At 41.1% G+C, this 26,095-nt stretch overlaps 1 protein-coding gene across 1 annotated transcript in view; it reads left to right on the top strand.

Annotated features, from left to right (window-relative positions):
- Positions 1–26,095, top strand: part of DNAH11 (dynein axonemal heavy chain 11) — a 317,403-nt gene that overhangs the window by 275,358 nt on the left and 15,950 nt on the right. The window contains exons 68-76 of the mRNA XM_032873525.1: positions 1,314–1,454; positions 4,899–5,069; positions 8,279–8,401; positions 9,615–9,808; positions 10,993–11,141; positions 11,999–12,126; positions 14,724–14,951; positions 19,778–19,969; positions 22,865–22,984. Of these exons, the coding sequence (XP_032729416.1) occupies positions 1,314–1,454; positions 4,899–5,069; positions 8,279–8,401; positions 9,615–9,808; positions 10,993–11,141; positions 11,999–12,126; positions 14,724–14,951; positions 19,778–19,969; positions 22,865–22,984 (1,446 nt within the window). The remainder of the gene's footprint in view (positions 1–1,313; positions 1,455–4,898; positions 5,070–8,278; positions 8,402–9,614; positions 9,809–10,992; positions 11,142–11,998; positions 12,127–14,723; positions 14,952–19,777; positions 19,970–22,864; positions 22,985–26,095) is intronic.

The following is a 26,095-nucleotide window of genomic DNA, read 5'->3' as shown; positions in this document are numbered from 1 at the left end:
TGATGTTTTGTTTGCAGGCCTTCAGTGGTGGGAGACGGAGCAAGGGACGGTGTCCTGCTGTACTCAGATGCATTATTCACCCTGGGAAACAATGACATTTCCTGAATGCCAGTAAAAACTTTCATTGAGTAGATTTCCTGCTGAATGTCCAGCCTATGTCTCAATCTGCCTTGCACATGATGTGCACTTTGGACTCATACAACTGGCCACGAACTTTAAAATTATATTGTTTCAGAAGGAGAGGAACCTCATTTCCTTTCTGGAATATCCTCATTACTAAGTAATCTATTAATTACCCAGTTGAGGCTGTGTCACCACACATCCTATATGTTTGTCTTAATTTTAGCTAAGAAAGGGAATCCCAAATTAGTCTCTCCTTTTAAGTAAGTGAATTCTAGGTAGCTCCTAAGATGGTAAAGATTGGGGCAATTAAGTAAATTAGGTCTTAGCTTTGACATTAGCCTCTAATTGTCTCTTAAAATGTCTCTTCCTATCTTCTTAGTATATTGCTATGTAGGGATCCCCCCCACCACCCCGCTCTACATTTTATTTCCATTTATACACAAGTATGAGGGATCAACTTTGTTTAAAAAAAAAAAAAAGACTATCTTAAAAAGCTGTAGGACCAGAAGTAGTCCTAGATATTTTTTAAAAAAGATATTTGAGCCTTGAGTAAAAATGAGTGTGTTGGTTGTAGGTGATGGTGCTGTTATTGTTGTTTTAATTATCTCTCTGACTATGCCCAGGGGCTAATACATAAAGATAAACTAAATGGAAAAATATGAGCATATGGATCATCTGGTACAAAGTCAGACAGTCATGAGAGTCTTCATATAAAGGCTTTTTAGTAAGCCTGGCTATTGGATATATTATTGACCTTGACTGCTTTTGTATACCTTGTTGACTAATAAAGTTATGGGCATTGAATTGACCCAGCAGACTTTTAAGAGCTATCCCTGAGAGGTGATAGAGCTGGGTTATTAAACCTGAAAAAGAGAGAGGAGGCAGGGGAAGGTGACATTACTCAGAACAAATTCTATAAAACCAAAACCAATCAGGTTTGTTTATTCTGTAACCGTAAAACAGCTAACATTATGTCCATTCTCACTGAAAACTCGGTTTATGAAAAAAAAGTCATTGAAAATATGAATCTAATAATTTTAGAAAAATTTAAGCACATAGATGCCACACATGTTATCTATTTTAATGCAAATACTTTTTCATTTCAGATACATCCCTTCCATCAGTTGGGTAGGTATAAAGAACATGAAGAGTAAGTTACTAGTTACTTATGTTGTTTGATCTCACCATAGGTGACTGAAGCTAAAGAAAATGAAAGAAAAATCAATGAGGCCCGAGAATGTTACAGACCAGTGGCGGCCAGAGCATCTCTTCTTTATTTTGTTATTAATGACCTCAGAAAAATTAACCCCATCTATCAATTCTCTTTGAAGGTAATACTGAATAGGCTAAGAAAAATTTTTAATTTCGTGCATTCAACTTGTTTCTGGAAGTTTAGAATTTATTTTTAAGCAATCTCAGTATATCAGGACTCAGTAAGGAGTCCTGAGGATCTAGTGAGGGAAAAAAAACCTCATTTTCTCAGGAACTTTTATTTAAGGTTTTCATTAAGGCTTTAAGATAATTAAATTATGTGGCATCATAATACATTTGTTTTTGTTCTTGAACTGAGTCTTGAGTTTATTATATATAAGGGAATTTACCTTGTGATTCCTTTACTCTGTGAAAATGTAGGTGTCTTATTAAAGATTTCTCATGTTATTTTGGTAGAGCAGGAGAAAGATTGAGAACAACTATTCATTAAGTCACTCTATTCCATACCAGGCATTTTCATACTTTGCTTCATTCTTATACCTGAAACATCTCAATATATTATTATATCCCTATTTTTAAAAAAAAAAGAAAAGAAAAGAAAGAAATCTAACATTTTCACATTTTAAAGCAGTTGCCCAAAAATTCACATTATAATGCTAAAGGCAGGATTTGAACTCGTGGTTGTGATCCCAAAGGCCATGCTTTTTACTTTGCCACATTGTGCCTCTAGGCATTATTTATTCATTCTGTCACTCAGTTTTTAAACAAATTGCTGTTGACATCAATCATCATGCCAGATGTTGTGCTGAGTATCCAACTTAAAAAAAAAAAAAGGTATGAGTGGAGATACATAGGTGTGTGTGTATTTGTGTGTGTGTATGTGTAAAAGTGATAAGTACAATGAGAGAGAATAATAAGTGTGGGAAGGATTCTTTCGCTCTTAGCTCAGGGAATGCCTCTCAGAGGAATTAACATAGTTGATTTATATAGAGTTTAGCCACCTCTGGAGTGTTTGGAGAAAACAAGGATGTGTGAGGGCATGAAAGAGTTTGGGATTCAGGTAGTGAATGAATCTGTGTGGCTGGAGGGTAATTAATGAGTGAGGGGAAAGAAGACAAGACAGGAGTCTAGAGAGGTGGGAAAATGGAGATCATGGGAGACTTCATTGCCAGATGGGGGATTATGGGTTATAGTTTGTCTACAAAAAGTAGCCATTGAACAGTTTGAAGCAGATGACAGATGACAAAAGACTAAAAAAAAACTTGACCTGTGGTTTGAAGCTAAAATAATCAGCCCTTGGAAATGGATTGGGTATGGACAATAACGAAAAGCGTCAGGAGTAACTAGCAGGTTCCTAGTAGTTTGGAGCTAGTGTACAGAAGTTCTGAGAAGCACAGAGTGGTTGGATTTTGGAACAACCACAGTGTATAAAGAGTAATAAAATTAAATCAGTAATGTCAATCCAGCGTTATCCAAATACGAAAACCAGACTAAGACATCGCAAGGGAAAAAACCACAAAGCAGACCTCTTCATGAACACTGTTGCCAGTCTACTCAAGGAAAGACTGGCAAATTGATCCAGCCACATATTAAAAAAAAACAACAGTATATTATATCCAAGTGGAATTTATGACAGGAATACAAGCTGGTTAAATATTTTAAAAAAAATAACACGAGTCTTCATATGAATAAAACAAAAGAGAAAAGCCACATGATCAGTTCATTGGATGCAGACAAAGAATCTGACAAATTTCAACATCTAGTCAAAAAAAGAAAAAGAAAACCTGAGCCAACTAAGAATAAATGGTAACTTCTCAAAATGAAAATGGCCATCTACAAAAATCTATAGCTAATATTATACTTAATGTTGGAAAATTGAATGCTTTCCCCTAAGATCAGGAACAATGTCTTCTTGCAACACTTCTATTCACAACCTTCCTGAAGGTTATTGCCAGTGCAATAATAAAACAAAAGGCACAGACATTTAAAAAAAAGAAGAAAATGTGTCTCTTTTTTTCCCCCACAAATCACCTAATCGTGTATGTAGAAAATCTTAAGAAATCTACCAAAAAAAACTACTAGGACTAAGAAGTGAGTTTTTAGCAAGATGGCAGAATATAAAATCAATATACAAAGTCAATTGTTTTTATATATGAAGTACAAACAATTGGAAAATAAAATTAATAACTCAGTACTATTTATAATAGCTTTCAAAATCACAAAACTCTTAGGGATAATTTTAACAAAACAAGACCCATGTGCTATAAGCTACAAAACATTGTTGAGATAGACCATGGAGGAGGTATACTGTGTTTATGGATTAGAACATTCAATATTACTATGATGCCAGTTCTTTCCAAATTGATATGTAGGTTCGATATCTCAGTCAAATCTCTAAAGGCTTTTGTAATAGAAATCGGCAAGGTGATTCTAAAATTTGTGTAGAAATTCAAAGCATTTAAAATGACGGAACAATTTTGAAGAAGAACAAGAAATTTAGGGAATTTACAGTACATGATTTCAGGACTTATTATAAACCTATACTAATTGGCCTAAAGAAAAATATGTAGATAACATAGAATCCAGAGATAGTCCCACAGATGTTTGATCAGTTGATTTTTGGCACTGATACCAAGTCAGTGAAGAAGGGATAGTTTTACAACAAATGGTGCTGAGAAAACAGGATATCCACAAAGAATAAAATGAACTTGAACCATTACATCACACTTTATACAAAATTAGCTCAAAATAATTAAGGAAAACTATAAAATCTCTAGGAAAAAATGGGAGAGAATCTTTAGGTTAGACAAAGATTTCTTAGCATACAAGAGAAATAAAATAATCTTTTTTTAAAAGATTTTATTTATTTATTTGACAGAGATCACAAACAGGCAGAGAGGCAGGCAGAGAGAAAGGAAGGGAAGCAGGCTCCCCGCTGAGCAGAGAGCTCAATGTGGGGCTTGATCCCAGGACCCTGGGATCATGACCTAAGCCGAAGGCAGAGGTTTTAACCCACTGAGCCACTCAGGCGCCCCATAAGTGAAATCTTATCAAACTAAAAATATATGGTCTTCAAAAGACATTAAGAAAATGAAAAGGCAAGCCACATACTATAAAAATCTTCCAATACATGTATCTAATAATGAACTTAAACCAAAATATGTAAAGAACTCGTACAACTCAATAAGACAACTCAATGAAAGATTTGAACACACATGTCCTATTATGCTAAGTTATGGGTACTGCTCCTGAGCACATATTTAAATGCTCAATATTCCTCAGAAAAATATGAGGAAAAAGGAAAAGCAGAATGAAGTATTATTGTATACCAAAAAGAATAGCCGCATTTGTACAAGCCCGGCGGTAACAAGTATCAGCACAGTTGCCGGACTGCAACTCCTTCATGTTGCTGATGAAAAGGCAAAGTGGTAAAACCATTTGTGGAAAACAGTTTGGCAGTTTTGTGTACAGTTCAACATAAACTTACAAAGTGATTCCACATTTCTACTGTGTGTCTGGGGGTAGCTAGACATCAGTCTTACCAGTCACTTTGAATTCCCCAGGCTTTCAACATGCTGTTCCTCAGGGCAATCGAACAGGCTGACAAGGTGGAGGACGTGCAGGGGCGCATCTCGATCCTAATGGAAAACGTCACGCATGCCGTCTTCCTCTATACCAGCCAGGCGCTGTTTGAGAGGGACAAACTCACCTTCCTATCCCAGATGGCTTTTCAGGTAAGGAATTCAGTCACTTGAAAGCATCCCCAGAGCCACACAGTCCCCTACCTGTTTATTACATGCTTTACTTCCACTGAAGGAAGACATGACACCTTTCTTGGAAGCCTTTGGTGGCATGAAGTAAGTTTGAATTTCCCAGGGTAAACTTGGACATGTCCCAGCTTTTGAGTAGGTTCCGAGGTGTTGGTTTTGGGGAGGAGTACGCACTTTAAGTGACCCACATTAGCTGTCACCCTGAAAAACAGATCAGTGAGACCTCCCCCTCGCTTCTCAGGTCCTGTGCAGAGCCTGCCAGGTACTACCAGGGAGATGACTTGAGATCAGAATTATGTGTCTAGATCCAGATGGTCCTAGGAGTCTCTCTGTCCCTTTAGAAACCAGTGAATGCGTAAAAGAGCTCCAGGTTTCACACTGCCACCTTTAGTGAGATCTACTATCCTTTTATTCCTTTTCCTTTTCTTGATATGGACTTCAGCAGAAGATGTGATGTATGTATTTGAGAGAGAGCAAGCTGGGGGAGGGGCAGAGGGAGAGAGAGTCTCAAGCAGACCCCCACTGAGCAGGGAGACTGACGCAGGGCTCCATCTCACTGCCCTGAGATCATCCCCCAAGTCAAAATCAAGAGACAGATGCTTAACCGACTGAGCCCTCCAGGTGCCCCAGCAAAGATTGCTTTTAAATAAAGATGCCCATGATAGGAAGAAAACATTGAGGACTGAAGCCTAGGTAGAATAAGCATGTGTCCTTTCATTAGTGCTATTGCTGTCTAACATTTTCTTATCAGCCTACATCTTGACAGAAGGTCAGTGCCTCATCTGTGCTGTGCCCTCCAAAGTGCCTTGCCCAAAGAAGGCATTTTTTTTAAAGATTTTATTTATTTATTTGACAGACAGAGATCACAAGTAGGCAGAGAGGCAGGCAGAGAGAGAGAGAAGAGGAAGCAGGCTCCCTGCGGAGCAGACAGCCCGACGTGGGGCTCGATCCCAGGACCCTGGGACCATGACTTGAGCCGAAGACAGAGGCTTTAACCCACTGAGCCACCCAGGCGCCCCCAAAGAAGGCATTTTATAAGCCCCTGCTATTAGCAGGGACAGACTATTACATTCAATATTTTCCGTGCTTGTAGATTTCATTGGGTTATTTAAGAATATAGGTATAGGTGCTTCATAATGTAAGTGAGGCCTAGGAGCAAGGCACTACAAAATGAAATTTTTGTTCTTACACATATTATTCATTAACGGTAAAAAGCCAGGATTGAGAATAAATGACATGCACCCACATGTATGCACATTGTCTATTTAAAACTATTTCCCTGAGCCACGTGGGTGACGCAGTTCATTAGGCATCCAACTCTAGATTTCGGCTCTGGTCATCAACTCAGGGTGGTGAGATGGAGCCCCAAACAGGACTCTGTGCTCAGCAGAGAGTCTGCTTGAGTTTCTCTCTCTCTCTCTCTCTCTCTCTCTCTCTCTCACTTTCCCCTTCCCTCTGCTCTCCCTCCCCAACCACTCCCCCCACCACTCACACTCTCTGTCTAAAAAAAAAAAAAATTCCTCCTTGGAAGCCAGAAATAAATTAGAGCTTATCGCAAATCCTGGCGATTTTTGTAAATCAAAACTTCGTGTGTGTATATACATAGGGCAATTATTTGTTGAAATAAATCGAATTATGAAAAAAGCAATAAAGTATTCTTTTTTTAATAAAATATTTTTAATGTGTTACTACTCCTAATGCATTTTGAAGATACCTAAGAGTTTTGTTTTTAAAGATTTTATTTATTTATTTGAGAGAGAGAGAGAATGAGAGAGAGAGAACAGGAGTGGAAAAAAGTCAGCAGGAGAAGCAGACTCCCTGCAGAGCAGGGAGCCCAAAGTGGGACTCGATCCTGGGACTCCAGGATCACAACCTGAGCTGAAGGCAGTCGCTTAACCAACTGAGCCACCCAGGAGCCCAATACCTAAGAGTTTTAAAATAGCATAAAGCTCAAACACTTTACCTGTTTAACTTTATATGGTATTATAATTTTTATGTGAAAGTTAATATTTCATCCTCCTTTTCCACCCCCCAAAAAAGTTCTGTCGCACTTAACAGGTTTTTAATGCAGTTTTCTAAAGTTTATTTCAGTTTACACTGTTTGTTTAGTTGTATCTATAAAACAATAATCTCTTATTTTTCTTAATCTCACATTTAAGAAAAATTTTTCAGGGTGCCTGGGTGACTAGGTCAGTTAAGCGTCCACCTCTTTTCTTTTTTCTTTTTTTATTTTTTCAGTGTTCCAAGAGTCATTGTTTAGGCACCACACCCAGTGCTCCATGTAATATGTACCCTCCTTAATACCCACCACCAGGCTCACCCATTCCCCTACCCCCCTCCCTTCTGACACCCTCAGTTTGTTTCTCAGAGTCCACAGTCTCTCAGGCATCCGCCTCTTGATTTCAGCTCGGATCATGATCTCAGGGTTGTTAGATCAAGCCCAAGCTCCTCATCAGGCTTTAAACTGGGAGATTCTCTCTCTCCCTCTCCCTCTGCCCCTCCCCCACCTCTCTTTTAAAAAAATCTTTCTTGGGGCGCCTGGGTGGCTCAGTGGGTTAAAGCCTCTGCCTTCAGCTCAGGTCATGATCCCAGGGTCCTGGGATCAAGCCCCACGTCGGGCTCTCTGCTCCGCAGGGAGCCTGCTTCCTCCCCTCTCTCTCTCTGCCTGCCTCTCTGCCTACTTGTGATCTCTCTCTCTCTGTCAAATAAATAAAATCTTAAAAAAAAAATCTTTCTTATATCTCATAGTTTATTTGGTGTAACTTCTGTTTTAGGACTAAATTATAATACTGGTTCTACCTTTTGTTTAGTAATTTGACCCATTACCACCTAAGGCTTTCTCAATTTATGCAACCAGTTTTAAGACAAGTTTGATCTAAGAGCAGAAGACTAAATATGAATGTATATTTCAAATAATTTGCTAATAGTCATGTGTTAAAATTGGGGAAAAAATAGTCTTCATAATTATTTGTTACTAGATTTTCAGCCAGGGTTTTGAGATCATGAGCATAATCTGAGATTTATTATTTCAGCTTTAGAACAGCTCGGTATCAATAAGAAGGTCGGTAGACTTGGTTCTACCTTTTCAGTCCTGTCTTGAAATGGTGACTACCTCTTATGTCCTGATTTTGATATAAACTAAATGACCCTTTTCAATTTCATGTACCCTCAAGATTTTGTTGCGAAAGAAAGAGATAGACCCTCTTGAATTGGATTTCCTGCTTCGGTTCACAGTTGAACACACTTACCTGAGTCCTGTTGACTTCCTAACTACTCAGTCATGGAGTGCTCTCAAGGTATATGAGGAAGGTGGCTTTTCACTTTCTAAAACTTATTTCAAGTATCAGTTCTGCCAAATGTAGAAATGTTTTAAAAATATAAATGATGTATTATATCCCATTTCATTTGTAGAAATACGCTGTGTAATTGCAAATTGTCTTTTTATTACTAAAGTATGCAGTGATTAATTTCTTATTTGAAAGTAAAGAAACTTTGACCTACTTATGGGTGGAAAAGTTAATAAATATGTATATTCTGCAGGACCTTTGGTAAAAGTCAAGAACCATTTTTGTCAATTTACCTAAATCAGGCTTGTTTTTTTTTTTATAATACTTCTCCACTTTTTCCGAATTTGTGCGTTAATTATATAACAACACAGTAGTTTATTCTCATTTTAAAGTGTTGAAGCAGAACAGAATATTGTGGAGAAAAAAGTTATTCATCAACCTCAGGTGTCGATTCTTACCTCATTTTTCAGTCAGAAGATCCTACTGTTAAGTTTATTCCCTTAGACTTTGGAATCCTTAAAGAGGCTTGTATGCTAACATACACATGGTATTTGCTTCATTCTTTTTCTAAGAAGGAAAATTTCTGTCTATTGAAAATAACCATTATCCCTTAGTTTTATAGTATGTTTAGATTTGTTTGTAGTAGAATTTTTAACTAGGTTATGTAGAATTATAAATTCAAGTCTATTTGTTGATCAGTCAGGGTCTCAGCAGAAAACAGATGGCTCATTCAAAGAGGTGATAAAAAAAATTATTTAACAAAGAGTGTATTTGCATCCTATGGGAAGAAGACTAAGGGAATCAGCCAGGAATGGGGATGGAAAATGGAAGAAAGGAGTAATTACTGAAACTGTGGAGAAATGAAGTAAGGGGAGAGAGCCAACCTATAGGAGCTGTGACCTTCTGTAGATGAACATAGTCACTGCCAGCCTATGTCACCACAGCTGCGGAAGAAATACCCCTGCGACCCTCTCCTGTAGCCCTCCAGTCTCTGGCCAGTGCCCCCTCTTGGCCAAACCCAACCCAGCCAGAGAACCAGGGAGTTTAGCACCAATAATCCAGTAACCCTCATAGCTGGGGAGGAAAGGGTGTAGAGCACATCTGGCAAGAAAAGAAGACTGCCCACCCCAACATGTTGACAGAGGATTCAGTACTTCATTGGTCCCTGTCTCAGACTCTAAACTATTTACCCCCCCCCTTATGTCTTCCCCTTGTATGACAGGCAGTAGCCCTCCTGGAAGAATTTCGAGGCATAGACCGAGATGTGGAAGGATCGGCCAAACAGTGGAGGAAATGGGCTGAGTCCGAGTGCCCAGAGAAAGAGAAGTTGCCACAAGAATGGAAGAAGAAAAGTTTGATACAGAAGCTGATTATTTTGAGAGCAGTACGCCCTGACAGAATGACATACGCTCTCAGGTGGGGTCGTTAGCATTTTTGGAAATACAGTGACCTAGAAGAGACTTAGTCTTAGGGACAAGGAGCTTCTGGGGGAGGCATTTGTGGTCCCTGTTGATGAGCCATGATGCTGCTGGAAAATCTGATACTTTCATCATTACTTTTGATATTGAAATTCGCTGAACGCTAACCAGTGTGCTGGTCTGTCATCAGGCTGAGACTGCCCTTCCTGAAAACCTTGCTTCTGACACCAGGAGGGGAGACGGGGAACCACTGGAAATATTCTAGCTGGGGAGATGGGTGTCAGCAGAGTTCAGAGGCTAGGAGCATGCATTTTCCCAGGGCAATTTCCACTGTCTTTATTTAGCCGTAACATTTGGGCTCTGAAGATTTTACACATCAAACGAAAATGAATTCCTTTCATGGAGACACTGATAGTCCTATAACTTTACAACCAATGCAATTTAAAGCAGGAACCCCTGTCTGCATCTTGGTCCGTGTGTCATTTTTCTTTGCCCTTTCGCCTCCTCAATGGTAATATGCTGCCTAATTCACACAAGTCGTGTTCTCATTTGAATTCACCAACCAAAGAGTTCTCAAGTTCCTTCCTTTTCTGCTCGTTCAACAGCCATGACACACCTCCAGTCTTTTCCTCTGCTCTGGCCAACTAATTTCCCCTTTGCAGATGCCTCTGCGTGCCCTACTTTACAAGTTAATTCTGCTTAGTAGTACTTACTTTCTGCTAAATCTGATACTGCGGGAAAATAATCCTGCTTAATTGAGCTTCCCTATATTAGAAACACCCCAAAAAGCATTTGTATATTCATGAGAAACCCAGCAGGCTGGAAAATTGCACTGTGGCAAATCTAATGAACTGTTAATAAGTAATGGGGGATCTGGCAGGAGATTTGGGGGGGATACAAAGCCATCCACAGGCAGCTGGTGGGACTCGGTGCGGGGAGGGTTCTCAGTAGCCCCCAAAACGGAATATAGGCTTCTGATTTTCAGAGCTTCTGAAGCAGGGAGGGACTTCACTGACACTGATGCATAAATCTAGCTGGATTCGTATTGTTCCGCGAAAATATCCCATGTAAGGAATGTAGTTTGCTTCCTTCCTGTGCCTGTGATTTAAGCTGATCCAAGTTGTGGCACTTTTCAAGGTCATGAGCACTGATGCTGTCTTTTGCCTTCTCCTTTTCTATTAGGAATTTCGTGGAGGAAAAGCTGGGTGCCAAGTATGTGGGGAGGACCAGAGTGGATTTAGTTAAAGCATTTGAAGATAGCAGCCCGGACACGCCCATCTTCTTCATCCTGTCTCCAGGGGTGGACGCCCTTAAAGACCTCGAGATCCTCGGTGAGGCGCCTGGAGCCTTGCCTTCCCGCCCTCCCTCTCACCCAGCGCACGCCCGGCCTGCCTCTTGGTTCACAGCCAGTTACTTTCATTCTCTCTCTCTTTCCTTCTTTCTTTTTCATTTGTGGGAGATGGAGTATATGGAACACGTAAGGCTAATAACACTGTGGCCTGAAGAACTGTTCAAATGGAACATTCTTCTGGTTGGCATAATGCAAGTTTCTTTTGTACTGTTTTCCACCTTTTGACTATGTAAGGGCCAGAGGGCAATTTTCTCCATTCTAGTGTAATCTTGTGCCCCCTGTGACTAAATAGTGGTCATTAGAGCAAGCCTATTCGATTGTGCAAGGCACTGTCGCTTTGTGCCGTGGATTACTATTCCCCACAGCCCACACCGAGAACACCAGGTTAATAGAGCAGTGACCTGACTGTGCTCGATTCAAGCATGGCCACAAGGTGAGAGGCTCCTGCATTTACCCAATGAGCCAATTTATTCAAAAAATGATGTGATAGCTACCACACGTTGCTCCTTTTTTATGAAGGAAATGCTTTGCTACTCCGGCAAGAGTTAATAAAGCTCAATAACAATACTTGCCATCTATCAAAATGTCAAAAGCTTCATTACCATAAAACCAGAGGAACTGATTTCCACAGGCTCCACTAATGCGCCCGAGGAGGCAGCCGTTGAGAAAGCTCAAAATGCTGCTTGCTGAAATGACAGGAGTTGGGATTGGATTCTTGAGGCGGGCGACCTAGAAGGTGGCAGCTGTAATCACAGGTGGACACGAGACAGAAAGTTCCAGACTCCTCTTACCTCTCCTGAGTCACTCTTCCTCTTATCCTGTTGTGCGCTCCCACAGGCAAACGACTGGGGTTTACAATCGACTCGGGAAAACTCCACAATGTGTCTTTAGGACAAGGTCAGGAGACGGTGGCAGAAAAGGCCCTGGAGAAAGCCTCCAAAGGAGGACACTGGGTCATCCTCCAGGTGAGTATGGCACTTTCTTGGACAACACTGGGAATGATCACGAGGGATGGACATTGCAGAGTTGTCCAGGTCCATGGGAATGATCCGTCCTCCTGACAGACGGTAATTTGCAGGGTCCTTGGGGTTCTCTTAGTACTAGTGACCCCTCCAAAGGTATTGAGGGACTCAGCTGACAAGGATAGCAATCATCTTTTGAGAGATTTTCAAGCCATCGTGCTTTGAAATTTAAAAATATTAGAGGAAACCCCCTCATTCTCCTGACTTAGAGATATCTGGAACATTCTAAGAGCGCTAAAAGATAAACAGGCTTGTATATAGATTGCCAAAGCCATTATCATAATATCTCACATTTGCAACTTGCTTTTTTTTTTTTTTAAGATTTCATTTATTTATTTGACAGAGAGCATGAGCAGGGGGGCAGCAGGTGGAGGGAGATGGAGCCTGAGGCGGGACTTGACTGCAGTCCTGTGGCTATCTCAGTTTCTGGAGGTTTCTAGTACCTCGTTGCCATATAAAAGAGAAGCAGGACTTTGAATAAAGGGGAGACCAGCATAATGGGAACTTGTTATGTTGTTTGCAATGTACGTTAAATTATATCCACGTAGGCATATGATAAGTATGCTTATGCGAATGAGCTCTTAACCAGACCCTACAGTGGTCAGTTCCTGTGGTCAGATAGAGCCCTTCAAGGGATGTTCGACTAGCATTTTATCAGAAGCCCACACACCAGAGAAAACCTGTGCACAGGTAGCAGGATGGCATCTATCTTTGTCTCAGATGTACACCAGATGGCTTGTGAATTGACATACTGGATTTTAAAAATCTATTTTCACGGGCAAAATGGGTCAAAGATACATGGATTTGCTACAAATGTTGCCCAGGCATTGCTGCCCCGGGCAATGGGCATAAGAATCTAGCCAGCGTCAAAGCCAAGACCCTCAAGAAGATCCTCAAAGATCAAGAACGCCCAGGCTGGAGTCGAGAATGTGCCTGTGTCTGGGGATGGCTCACTTGGAGATTTTTCTGTTCCTTGACTCCAAAGTCACTGCCTAGAGTATCCTTGTATTTTTTTCAAGTGAACTTCTCAAGGAAGGTCTTGTAGGCCATAAGATAGAGGAGTCATATTTGAGCTTGCAAAACAGGTTTTATTGTTGTTGTTGTTTCTGCTTGCTTGTGTGAGGTTCACAGTCAGGTGTGAGAAGTACTTTGGCCATAATCTAACAGTGAGCATGGAGGGCAGGAAAATCAGAGCCCTTACTTACTGTAGAAGGTTGCTAGGGTTGTCAATCCAAAGTGTCCTGGATGGGGTGGCTTAATCAGCAGAGATGCAATTTCTTACAGTTCTGGAGGCCAAAAGTCTGAGATCAAGTTGTCAGTAGGCTTGGTTTCTTCTGAAAGGCTCCCTCCTTGGTGTGTCAATGGTTGTCTCCTCCCAGTGTCTTCACATGGTCTCCCCTCTGTGTGTATGTGTGTCCTGATCACCTCTTCTTATAAGGATACAAGCCATATTGGATTGAGACCCACTCTAATTGTCGTGTTTACTCTTAATTACCTTTTTAAAGACCTATTCCAAATACACTCACTCAGCACTGATGTACTGAGGGTTAGGACTTCCAACATTTGAGTTTGTGGGGACACAGGTCAGCCATGATACCTGCCAATATATATGTTCAGTATTAGCCAAAGGAAGAAAAAGCCTCAGAATGTGAACAACTAAATTGGCATTAGATCTTCTTACAACAGAACTGTTGCAAAGATAGATATCTATATTACTATTCCATCCCTATTTGCCTTTATTCTTTGGGTTTTTTGTAGCTTTTATAATATCAAATGTTTTTCTTTGCTGGAAATAACTACATATTCCTAGGTGTGATGTTGCAGTCACTACATTAAGGACATCGCCAGAGGGAGGGAGCCTGTTCATGCTGTTCTCACAAGACCAACTACCATGTACTCCATGGGTGGGAGGGTTGGAGGATTGTGAATCATAAAACTGCAAATCATGAAGTGATGGTGGTGACATTGGTTTCTCTCATGATTTTTGAAAGTTCTAGGATTTAAAGAAATTAACCTGTCAGGGACCTGCAGAGCATCTGAACAAAGATTTCTTTTTCAGCTACCCCTTTACCCATCTCTTCCTTTGGAGTTCGTCTACTAATGAGTAGACGCTGAGTAGAGGCAGTTGGTATCAGAAACAATGAAATGGGTGAGGTACATTTCTGGCTTTTAATTTTTATACTTGATTAAACTACCCAGGTAAGTCTTCATAACTGAGTTTGAACTGTAACGAAAAAGTGTCGGAAACTCCACCTCCAAGGTGATGGGTGGGTGTTGGAAGTGGCTAGGTGTGTTGGAAGGAGATCGGGGTTTGCACCGCTAAGCTGTGGTGATTTGGAACCTGCCACGTGTTCACTGTGCAGTCGCGTTTTGGTGCTTAGTTTTGTTCCCTAACGTGATAATACAGGAAAAATTGGTTCTCTGAGTTTTTCTGGTTCTCTGGTTTTCTACCCATTGATATATAGGAAAATGTTGTGATCCCATCATTTAAGCAACATACTTCAGTTTCACCAGAATTATAAGCCATACTGTGTTTTCAGAATGTCCATTTGGTAGCCAGGTGGCTAGGCACCTTGGAGAAACTCCTTGAAAGATTCAGCCAAGGAAGCCACAGAGATTACCGGGTTTTCATGAGTGCTGAACCTGCACCTACATCTCGTGAACACATCATCCCTCAAGGACTGCTGGAGAATTCCATTAAAATTACTAATGAACCCCCCACAGGAATGCTGGCCAATTTGCATGCCGCCCTCTACAACTTTGATCAGGTAAGAAAGCAGAAGCCTGGTCTGATGGCAAAGTCAGAGTTTTCTCACAAAACCGGGCGAGCCATTAGCTACACATGTGTCTCATGCAGAGGGATGAAGTGAAATCCCAGTGTGTAGTTCAATGTCTTGAAAGGATCCCCCCATCGTTCCCTGTTCCAATGACTAGAAAATCATGTTTTGCCTTAAAACTAGAGCCACACGCTCAGTTGGTTAAGCATCCTACTCTTGGTTTCAGCTCAGGTCATGGTCTTAGGGTCATGAGATGGAGCCCCATGTCAGGCTCTGCACTGGGCGTGGGGCTGGCTTAAGCTTTTCTCTCTCCCCTTCCCTCACCTTCACTCAGGCTCGCACACGAGCTCTTTCTCTCTCAAATGATAAAATCTTAAAAAAAAAAAATACTGCAACCACGTGTTTAAGGAGAATAAATTACATTCCTTTTCTGAAGAACCCACTTATTGAAGACAAACATGGTAGACCAGTATCTCTTCGCACAGGAAGAGAAGCCACTATTATTCTGCTTGCTGTTACTGAGGATGGCAGCAACAGTAAAGACATGGGAAGAATTCCAGTATAAAATTCAGTGTGTCAGATCCGCTTTTGATGTTAGCAGACTTAAATCATCTTCTCCCTGTATATCCATGTTGCCACTTTATTTACACTTTGATTTCCTTCCAAAATAAAACAAATGCCTTAACACAAGCACAAATGCTCCTATGATTCTCCTTGGACAAATTATCACAACTATCTGTATAGTAATCAAGTGTTTCAAACAAGTTTCCTTTGTTGTTGTTTCTCTGAGTTGCCATTTCCTCTGATTTTTTACACATCCTTGGGAAACAGTATTTTATTTGTTTCGGAGAAAGAGAGTGCAAGCAAGGGGTTTGGGGTAGGGGAGAGGGAGAGAATCTTAAGCAGGCTCCATGCCCGGCACAGATCCCAGCACAGGGCTCCACCTCGCGTCCCTGAGATCATGAGCCCAGCCGAAATCCACAGTGGTATGCTTCACCAACTGAGACACCCAGGTACCCTGGGAAACAGTATTCTTATTAGGAGAAGTAGGATGAAACCTAAAGAGGAAATGCACATGGTTTGGTATAAATATTAAGACTCCTATTAGAAATATTATCATTTCTCACTAGTATCTTCTGGACCAATACTCAAGTCAACATTATGAAGGAATTATAATAATTGGCCATCTAAATTATAGTTTCAAAGAATACAGTTAATTGTCTAATTAATTTATAGGCTATATAAACACTGTAGAATGTAGAAAGAGGCACTCAGGAAACCTTGTTGAATGTATTATATAGTTGCAGTACTTTTTCTTTTGGGAACCATGGCAGACATGAGTTTTTTTTTTTATTCCTTGGTTGATAATTTCTGACCACTTAGGACATTCTCAACCTCTTTCCCAAAGTAAATACAAAATAGGAATTTAATATACTTAAATAGGATTTATCCAGCCCCCATAGGACAATTATCTGTATTTGGGGAAAGTGAGCATGTCATGATCAAATATGCCTCAGCCCAATTGTCCATCAGTGTTTTTTCTTTTGTTGTTATTGTTGTTGTTGTTTGGTAAGGACCTCTCTGATCATCTGATAAAACCACGGACACTTTCCCCAGGGAAATGCCCATTGAAAAATATGTTGCATATCATGGAAGGGATGAACAGATGCCCCAAAGTTTATACATGAGTCCCTATCCCACCCCCCCCCCGTTCCAGTTTATTTATGAAAGTATTCATTCTTTTGACTTATCTAGAAAGCCACTTAGACTAACTAAAGATGACAACTATTGGAAAGACTCTTAAGTACTTAAAGGGGCAGGAGGTCATTGGGGGTAGGGAGGGAAAAAATGAAACAAGATGGGATTGGGAGGGAGACAAACCATAAGAAACTCAATCTCAGGAAACAAACTGAGGGTTGCTGGGGGTGGGGGCAGGGATAGGGTGGCTGGGTTATGGACACTGGGGAGGGTATGTGCTATGGTGAGTGCTGTGAAAGGTGTAAACCTGATGATTCACAGACCTGTACCCCTGAAACAAATAATGCATTATGTGTTAATAGGAGAAAAAAAAAAAAAAGACTGATGAAGACTGATGAAAAAAAGACTTGTATCTCTGAAGCCAATGCAGTATATATTGATTAATTGAATTTAAATTTAAAAAATTTTTTAAAAATGAAGAAGGAAGGAAGGAGTCATAAGGGAAAACTATTTAGGCTCCTTTCATATAAACATAATAACCACATTTTTAAAATAAGATACAGTTTTTTTGTGTTGTTTTTTTTTTTTTTTTTTGAGAGAGAGAGAGAGAGAGAGAACGTCCCAGGGGAGGGAGGGGGGAGCAGAGGGAGAGAGAGGATCTCAAGCTGGCCCTATGCTCAGTGTGGAGCCCAAGCACAGGGCCCAATTCCAAGACCCTGAGATCATGACCCCAGCCAAAATCAAAAGTTGAACGTTTAACCAACTGAGCCTCACAGGTGCCCTTAGATTTCTTTTTCTGTAAGATCTGCAGCAGAAACAAATAACTGGTAATCGCACACGTAAAACTGGCATCTGTGTGCATACCCCCTGCTATTATGTGAGTGTGGATGCCTGTCCTCTGGTCTCTGAGCTGTTTGTGTATTTTCTGATGGTAAATTGCTCATTTTTTGGTTTGTAAAAATACAACTGACCTGAAATGTAGAATGTTAGGTAGACTCATACTTTCTCCTAATTTGAAAAACTTGATTCATATTTTTTCATTTGGAATTCATATTTGGCATTTATATTATCAGGGCATAATGAAATGGCATTAAGTTGTAATTTTTTTGAGGAGGGGTGGTGGGGTGGAGGAGGGGCAGAAAGAGAGAGAGGGAGAAAGAATCTTAAATGGGTTCCCAGCTTACGCAGGCTCTCACACCCAGTACAGAGCCCAGTGGTGGGGCTAGATCTCACAACCCTGAGATCATGACCTGAGCTGAAATTAAGAGACACTTAACCAACTGAGCCACCAAGGTGCCCACATTGTAATCTTTTTTTTTTTTTTTTTTTTAGCGCTGAGGATAAAACTAAATCTATTATATGAAATATTTATGGAATTAATGTACTTAGTTATTGTAGTATGTTGGTTTTCTGTGGACTATGTTATTCAGGAAGATGGTAGGTGACTTGGTAGATCATAATTCCTAAGTAAAAGTTTGATATTTCTATTTTGTCTCCTAGAAACTTCTTACATTTAAAACTAATACATTTTTTATATTCAAGATTAATTCCAATTAATATGTTTTTTTATTTTCTTCCTTCATGAATTTGTCTTTCATTTCATGTTTGTAGAAATGTTACATTTAATGATTATGTATCTTCAAGCCCTATAAATTACCTAGAAATGGCCTAGTGCTTTAGAATGACCTAGTGATTTGGTTGGGGTGGCACTGCGGATGGCCTGGCCAGTTCTAGAACTACATTTGTTAGTAACATTGGATTCTTATTAGAGTAAGTCCTAAAGAAACTGAAAAGCTTCTTCTACTCCTAGAACAAGGGAACAAGTCTAGTCTTGGTTTGGTTTAGACTTTTACTAGAAGTTGCCTGGGAGACCAGATCTGAACTCCCACCTGAAAGGTGCTAAATGCACTTTGTAGATGGCCCAAGTTGTCAGATTCATTTTAAATGTAGACTGGCTATAATTGGCCATTTTAAAGAATAAGGGAAGAAAGTACAGCTTTGGCCTTATCATCCTCTAGTGCCCAACATCAGTTGTAGTAGTCCTTGTTGGCCTCACAGATCTGCCGAATCTGAGAATAAAGTACTACCACCTTTAAGACAGAGATTGGATGGTGGTGGTTCACCTTTTAATTTTATGGCTGTGGGAGCCATAACCATACAATATGCTAGGATTTAATTTTCCCTCTGCGATTTCAAAAAAATGTTACAGATCTAGTCTACAGGGTGTGTTTTCCTGTCTTCCATATGCCATTCTCTCCACCCAGCAATGAATTCTACCCTAAGTTCATTGGAAGGAAACCATTTGTCAGGATGATTATATGAGCTCAGGGACACTACAGAATTAGAGTGCTCCCAACAAGATGACTTCTTGCACATATAACTGGCAGCTGTGTTTCATGAGCTCAGCCACACACCCAGGCTAGTAGGTGTCTCCCCTGGAACTCACTGACGGCTTCCCTGGTTGTCTGGTCAACCTCATGTCTAGCCCACAGAGAAAGGAAAAGAGTGACTACCAGGGCAAGCAACTTTCTTTTAACTAAATGACATGAAAATTGTACACATCACTTCTACTCACATTCTTTTGGCAAGAACTTGGTCATATGGCATATCTGGCTTCAAGGGAAGATGGAAATGGTTTTTTGATGGGTGGCCACATGCCCAGGTAACTGTATGACTGGGAAACCAGAGGAAATGAAGGGCTGGGGGTTAACTAGTATTCTGCTACGCTTATGATACAAAGGTGGGGTCCTTTGGTCAGCTAGATTTCTCAAGGAGAATTTTGCAGGGGAAAATGATCTCAAGCAGTATCATCACTGCTCAGATCTCAAGCAATATCATCACTGCTCAGAATGAATTGTGTCATTTTCTAGCGAACTTAGAAGCATTCGGTAAAATAACTGAAGCGAAGTGAAAACATTCCTCTGAAATTAACAGACTGGCAAGTGTCAAATAGTCAGTCTCCTATTATGCGCTGATAGAATAGACAGCCGGGCTTAGAATTGCATGGTACCCCTTGTCCTAGATCTCCCTCAAAGTTATCTACAAGGTCATTGAACTTGCAATCCCTTGCCCTTGGAAGGGGTGCAGAAGGGTAATCAAATATTGTCCTTTCCTCCCAGGATACACTTGAGGCGTGCTCCAAGGAGCAGGAGTTTAAAAGCGTCCTCTTTTCTCTGTGCTACTTCCACGCTTGTGTGGCTGGGAGACTGAGGTTTGGCCCCCGGGGCTGGAGCCGCAGCTATCCCTTCAGTCCTGGAGACCTCACCATTTGCGCCAACGTCCTCTACAACTACTTAGAGGCAAACCCTCATGTAAGTGCTAGTGGTCAGATAACCTCTTCCAAAGAGTGTATTGAATCTGTCAGTCTTTGGCCACTATCAAATGGGCCATAATTTCTCTTTTGAAGCTATTATTGAAATAGCTGACACTGTATATGCATCTTCTGCCAAGTGTGAAAATACACCAGATCAAAGGTTTTCCAGCAGTGGAGGCTCGAACTTCATAAGATAGGTCAAACCAGTTCTACATCAGCAGCTTAGTGCCAAAAAAAAAAAAAAAAAAAAAAATGTCCTTCATTATGTTAACAAAAACAGTGGTTTACATGTGCATATATGCCAGATTCATTAGGCAGGTAATGAAGCATTTGCACAAATGTAATTACATACAGCAATTCTGACAGTTCATAACACTGCATTAATAATCACTACAATTAGTTCTTATGATGGAAGCAATTTACAGCGCGTCACATGTATAAATAATGGTGCATTTCCTGCATATGTCATTATTATGTATTAAGGATGCCACCTTGTTGTGACTTTCTCAGTAATGTTCCCCTTGATTGGAAGTTAAAGGTAGATGAATGATTTTATTTCATGGCTAAAATGCGTTTTACAGATGGGCACGGGAATGCTTCATCAAGAACATTTGTGTAAACTCTTAAAAACCCCGTGATTGGATTGCAAAAAGGAAGAACCATTTGTAGGAATTTTCTGGCTTAGTCTTCATAAAGGAAACTTTTTCCCTTCCGTTAAATCTGTTAAAATTGAGATACATTTGTCCAACCAGCTGTTATGCCCTGGGCCACACTTTCTGTAAAGGGCCTTTAAAACGACTCATCTGTATTTCTGTGGGTAGAGAGTTGCTGTGTGTTCTTTTGGTAACCATTGTTACAATTTTTGTTACCAAATAAGTCTTCTCAAGCTTCAAAGGTGAGGTGACTGCTGTCAGAATAGGTACGCTCAGTGTATAACGTGGGTGTGTTCTCCCAAGGAACATATTTTGAACAAGTTGTATCTAAAATAAATGGCTTTAATACGGTATGTGATGATCAGCATTCCATATCTATCATGTTCTAAATTTTTTCCTTAATTTTTATTTATTAGAGAGAGCATGAACAGGATGAGGGGCAGAGGGAGAAGCGCACTCCCCACTGAGCAGGGAGCCTGATGCGGGACTTGATCCCGGAGTCCCGAAGGCGGGTGCTTAACCGGTTGGCTGAGCCATCCAGGTGCCCGCAGAGCTATCACTTTTTAAATAGACAAAATTCGAGCATATTTAATCCTCGTAATGGATAATATTTTGAGTTGCTCTTAACACATTTTGTGTAAAGTGTTGCAGGTAAAATTGACTATTACAATAGTTTTGGAGAAAGTGAAACAGATCACTTGATCCTCTTATACAAGTCCTTCATAACTGTCCCCTGACGCCGAAACAAGGACTGTTGTCCATTTCAGCTGACTCCTGTACAGAGCTGAGGTAGAAATGATGGGGAGAAAGAGAGCAGCAGACTCCTGTTTGTCCCTGGCTCTCATATCCCGAGACCTGGCAGCCCTGCGGTGGCCCTAGTGACCCCCGTTGTGCTGCTGCCCCCACTGGCATCCCAGGAACAGCACAGCTTGCAGTTCTGAATGCTCTGTCCTCTCTCGGATGTCTACACCCAAGGCATTCACTGCACCTGGCCAAGCCAGTGACCAAGATTTGGGAGTAAGGATATGTTCACAGAGTTTGGTGATACAAAATGCCCTTTTCAAGAAGGCATATGATCAAAACAACGATCAGGATTTGGGGGAAGAGTGTCAGTTATTGAAAAGAATAGAGCCCTAGCTGATGAAAATCTTGAGGGAGGAGCATATCCGCTGGTAGAACGTACAGCCTGTACTAACGGACCGCCCTCAGGGAAATGAAACGGAGAGGTCTCTGTCGCCCATCCACTTCACGAGGGTGACGTGGAAGGTTCCCCCGGGGTGGTTCCGGGAGCCTGCTTCAGTCTGCTCGCTTCTACCGTATTCCTCACCCACCTCAGAGCAGCTTTAAAGAAAGACCTCTTTGAGGTTCATTTATTCAAATTCAAATAAACTTGTACCCAGTACCTTTGGAATAGTTGAAGCAATTTTACTTGTTCTGTCACATCATGCAACCCACGAAGCCTATAATTAAGTTTTTACTTGAACTGTTGGGAGGCAATCGAGTGCCCCTGAGGGTATAAAGGTTCCCGGCAGGAAAGGCTTCATCACAGACTGGCATGTTTTGCAAACCCTGAGGAAGCTAAAGGGTAGCAGAGAGAGGCTTCAAATCCTGCTAAGCCAAATAGAGAGGAGATACTGGTATTTCCTGAAGACCACATGGTCCAGTCATTAGAACCGTTAGAACAGTCATGGAGTAGGCCAGTCGTGCCGTGAACCAAACCCTCAAATCAGTCTGCAGCAGGGGGTTTGGTTTGCTGGGATTTTTACAAGGAGAGGGCATCCTAAACATCCCCCAAATGCAGATTGTATAAAGTTTTCTTCATTTGCCTAAATGGATCCTAAAACCTGCTATCACATCCTAAAAACCTGCTATCACATCCTAAAAATGTGACGTACCACAAAGACCCTGTGAACTAATACCTTTTCCTAATTTTTGGATGAGATTTTGAATTTATCAAGTTTCCCTGCGTGGCATGTTCTAGGAATAATTGCTTTAAAATCTGCATTCAGTGTTCGTGAATTTTCACCGAATGTATTTAAACACCCCGAATGTAATTCTGTCAAGAAATTCTGTGGAGAAACCCAGACAATTTCTGAACCTCTTTTAAATGCTCCTGTTGGTGGGGATTTGGGGAAACATGGTATTAGAGGTGCTTGGAGAGAGGCGTGTACTGCTGATTGGCCTCTCTGAGGCAGATGCTGGGGGTCTGGCAATGAACGTCTATGTGCTGTCCTTCACAGGTCCCATGGGAAGACCTCCGTTACCTCTTTGGTGAGATCATGTATGGAGGCCACATCACAGATGATTGGGATCGCAAACTGTGTCAGGCGTACTTGGAAGAATTCATGAATCCATCTCTGGTAAGACACTTTATATGTCATTTTACAGAAGAGAAAATCCTAGTAAGGATTTTAAAATTTTTTTAAGTTTTATTTATTTAATCTCTGCACCCAGCATGGGGCTTGAACTCACAACTCCAAGATCCAGAATCACATGCTTCACCAGCTGAGCCAGCCAGGGGCTCCTCGATTAAGAATTTTTAAAAATAATTTCATTGTATAAATGCTTCTTAAATATTACTGAGGAATCTTGACCTTTTGCAAGTATATACTTGCCACTGTTACAGAGTTTGGAAGTTTGTTAGAAATGAAGAGTCTTTTTTTTTTTTTTTAAGATTTATTATTTATTTGAGAGAAAGAGAGCATGCAGGCATGTGAGTCAGGGGAGGGGCAGAGAGTGAGAACCTTTAGGCAGACTCTCCGCTAAGCACGAATCCCGATACGGAGCTCCATCTCTGGACCCATGAGATCATGTCCTGAGCCGAAACCGAGAGTCAAAGGCGTAACCCAATAAGCCACCCACATGCCCCAGAAATGCAGAGTGTGGGGCCCCATCTCAGATCTGTGAAATCCAAATCTGTTTCAGTAAGACCTCCTCGCTGATTTCTGTGTGTGTCCTCATGTTCCACGCCCAGGCGAAGGACCCACATAGAAACTGACTGAATCTTAGGAGTAACCCTTGGAGGTCATGGCCATTGCTTATTTCATGGAAACACAGGGAGCCCTCCATCTCTTTTCGCACTTGAACAGGATACCAACTATGTTTAAAGGTGTGCCGTGTAACTTCTTTGACATCAGCCAGAGCACCATCTTTCTAATAGGCATCCTGAGGCAAGGGAAACAAAAGCAAAGATAAACTATTGAGACTTTATCAAAACAAAAAGCTCCTGCACAGGAAGAAAACATTCAGTAAAACTAAAAGCCTATAGAAAGGGAGAAGATATTTGCAAGTGACGTGTCTGATTAAGGGTTAGTAGTTACCAGAATAAATAAAGAATTTCTAAAACTCAACACTCAAAAAACAAATAATCCAACTGAAAATTGGGCAGAAGACATGAATTGACATTTTTCCAAAGAAGACCTTACCAATGGCCAACAGACATATGGAAAGATGCTCAACATTATTCCTCATCAGGGAGACACAAATCAAAACTACAATGAGCTACCACCTCACACCGATCAGAATGGCTAACATCAGCAACAGAAGAAACAACAGATGTTGGTGAGGATGGGGAGCAAGGGGAACCCTCCAGTATGGTTGGTGGGAATGCAAGCTGGTACAGCCACTCTGGAAAACAGTAGGAAGTTTTCCCAAAAAGTTAAAAATAGAACTACCCCATGGGGGGCACCTGGGTGGCCCGACTTCAGCTCTAGTTGTGATCTCGAGGTCTTGGGATTGAGCCCCATATCAGGCTCCCTGCTTAGGAGGGAGTCTTCTTGTCCCTCTCCTTCTCCCTCTCTCCCTCTCCCCTGCTCATGTACTCTCTCTCAAATAAATAAAATGTTGGGGCGGCGGGGGAAGAACTACCCTATGATCAAGCAATTGCACTACTAGGAATCTACCCAGAAAATACAGAAACACTAATTCAGAGGAACACATGCACCCCGATGTTTATAGCAGCATTATCTACAATTTCCACATTGTGGAAACAGTCCAAGTGTCCGTCCAGTGGATAAAGAAGCAGTGGTGTCTATATGACAGTGGGCTGTGAGCCATAAAAATGAAGGGATCTTGCCATGTGCAAAGGACATGGATGGAGCTAGAGGGTATAAAGCCAAACGAAGTCAGTCAGAGAAAGACAAATGATTCCACGTGATTTCACGCATGTGGAATTTAACAAAAGGCGCAAAGGAAGAAAAGAAGCAAACTAAGAAACAGCCTCTTCACTACAGAGAACAAACTGATGGTTTAGGTGGATGGGGGATGGGTGAAATAGGTGATGGGGATTGGGGGCGCACTTGGGATGAGCATGGCGGATGTATGGAAGTGTTGAATCTGTATTGTACACTTAAAACTAATACTACATGATACGTTAACTAACCGGAATTTAAATATAAGCTTTATTTTTTTAAAGATTTTATTTATTGATTTGACAGAGATCACAAGTAGGGAGAGAGGGGGTGGGGGAAGCGGGCTCCCCACTGAGCAGAGAGCCTGATGTGGGGCTCAATCCCAGGACCCTGAGATCATGACCTGAGCCAAAGGCAGAGGCTTTAACCCACTGAGCCACCCAAGTGCCCCTAAATATAAGCTTTAAAAAGCAAATAATGCTAAGGACTATAAAAAATAACAAAGTAGTGCATATTTTTTTTATTGTTTGAGCCACCTCCTATTGATAATTTCTCTGAGAACTTCACCTCATAAAAGTATTATGTAGGTTTTTTGTTTTTTTTTTTAAAGATTTTATTTTTTTATTTATTTGACAGAGAGAGGGAGATCACAAATAGGCAGAGGCAGGCAGAGAGAGGGGAGGAAGCAGGCTCCCTGCTGAGCAGAGAGCCCTACTCGGGACTCGATCCCAGGACCCTGAGATCATGACCTGAGCCGAAGGCAGAGGCTTAACCCACTGAGCCACTCAGGCGCCCCTATTATGTAGTTTTTGATCACCTTCCTCGAGTCCATTTTGAGAAGTAAATAATCATGTAATAGAAAATGTGTATTATCTGTTGTCTAATATAGAAAACTGAGGACAGATTTTGTTTTTTTACTACTTTTAATAATGTTAAACAATTTGGGGACAATGCCCAAAAAAACCCAAAAAAACCAAAACCAACCACCTTTCCTGCCACATGATCATTATTTGTTTCCTTTGCCGTAAGTCTCCCAGTCTTTCCTTAGTTCTAATGAGCAGGATTTCACAGGTCAGAGAGACACTGTCAATTTACTACAATTCAAAAGTCCCTCCTCAGAAGAGGTCTGGGAGCAGGTTACCATGGAGATGGGAAAGCTAAACAGTTTCAGGCGCGCGACCTTTACAGAGGTTGATTTCTCCAAGCGGTGGTGGAGGTCACAGGGCAGAGTGAGAAGCTCATGCTGGTGTTCCCTCTCTGGCTCAGGCCTGAGGACAGGGAGTGAATGACTGTTGCCAAACTAGACAGTCCATTAACCTTCCCAAGTCTGAACTACCGTTC

Source organism: Lontra canadensis, unplaced genomic scaffold, assembly GCF_010015895.1.
Source record: "Lontra canadensis isolate GAN:19392208 unplaced genomic scaffold, GSC_riverotter_1.0 scaffold2, whole genome shotgun sequence".
NCBI lineage: Eukaryota > Metazoa > Chordata > Mammalia > Carnivora > Mustelidae > Lontra > Lontra canadensis.
This window is presented reverse-complemented; position numbering and strand designations above follow the sequence as displayed.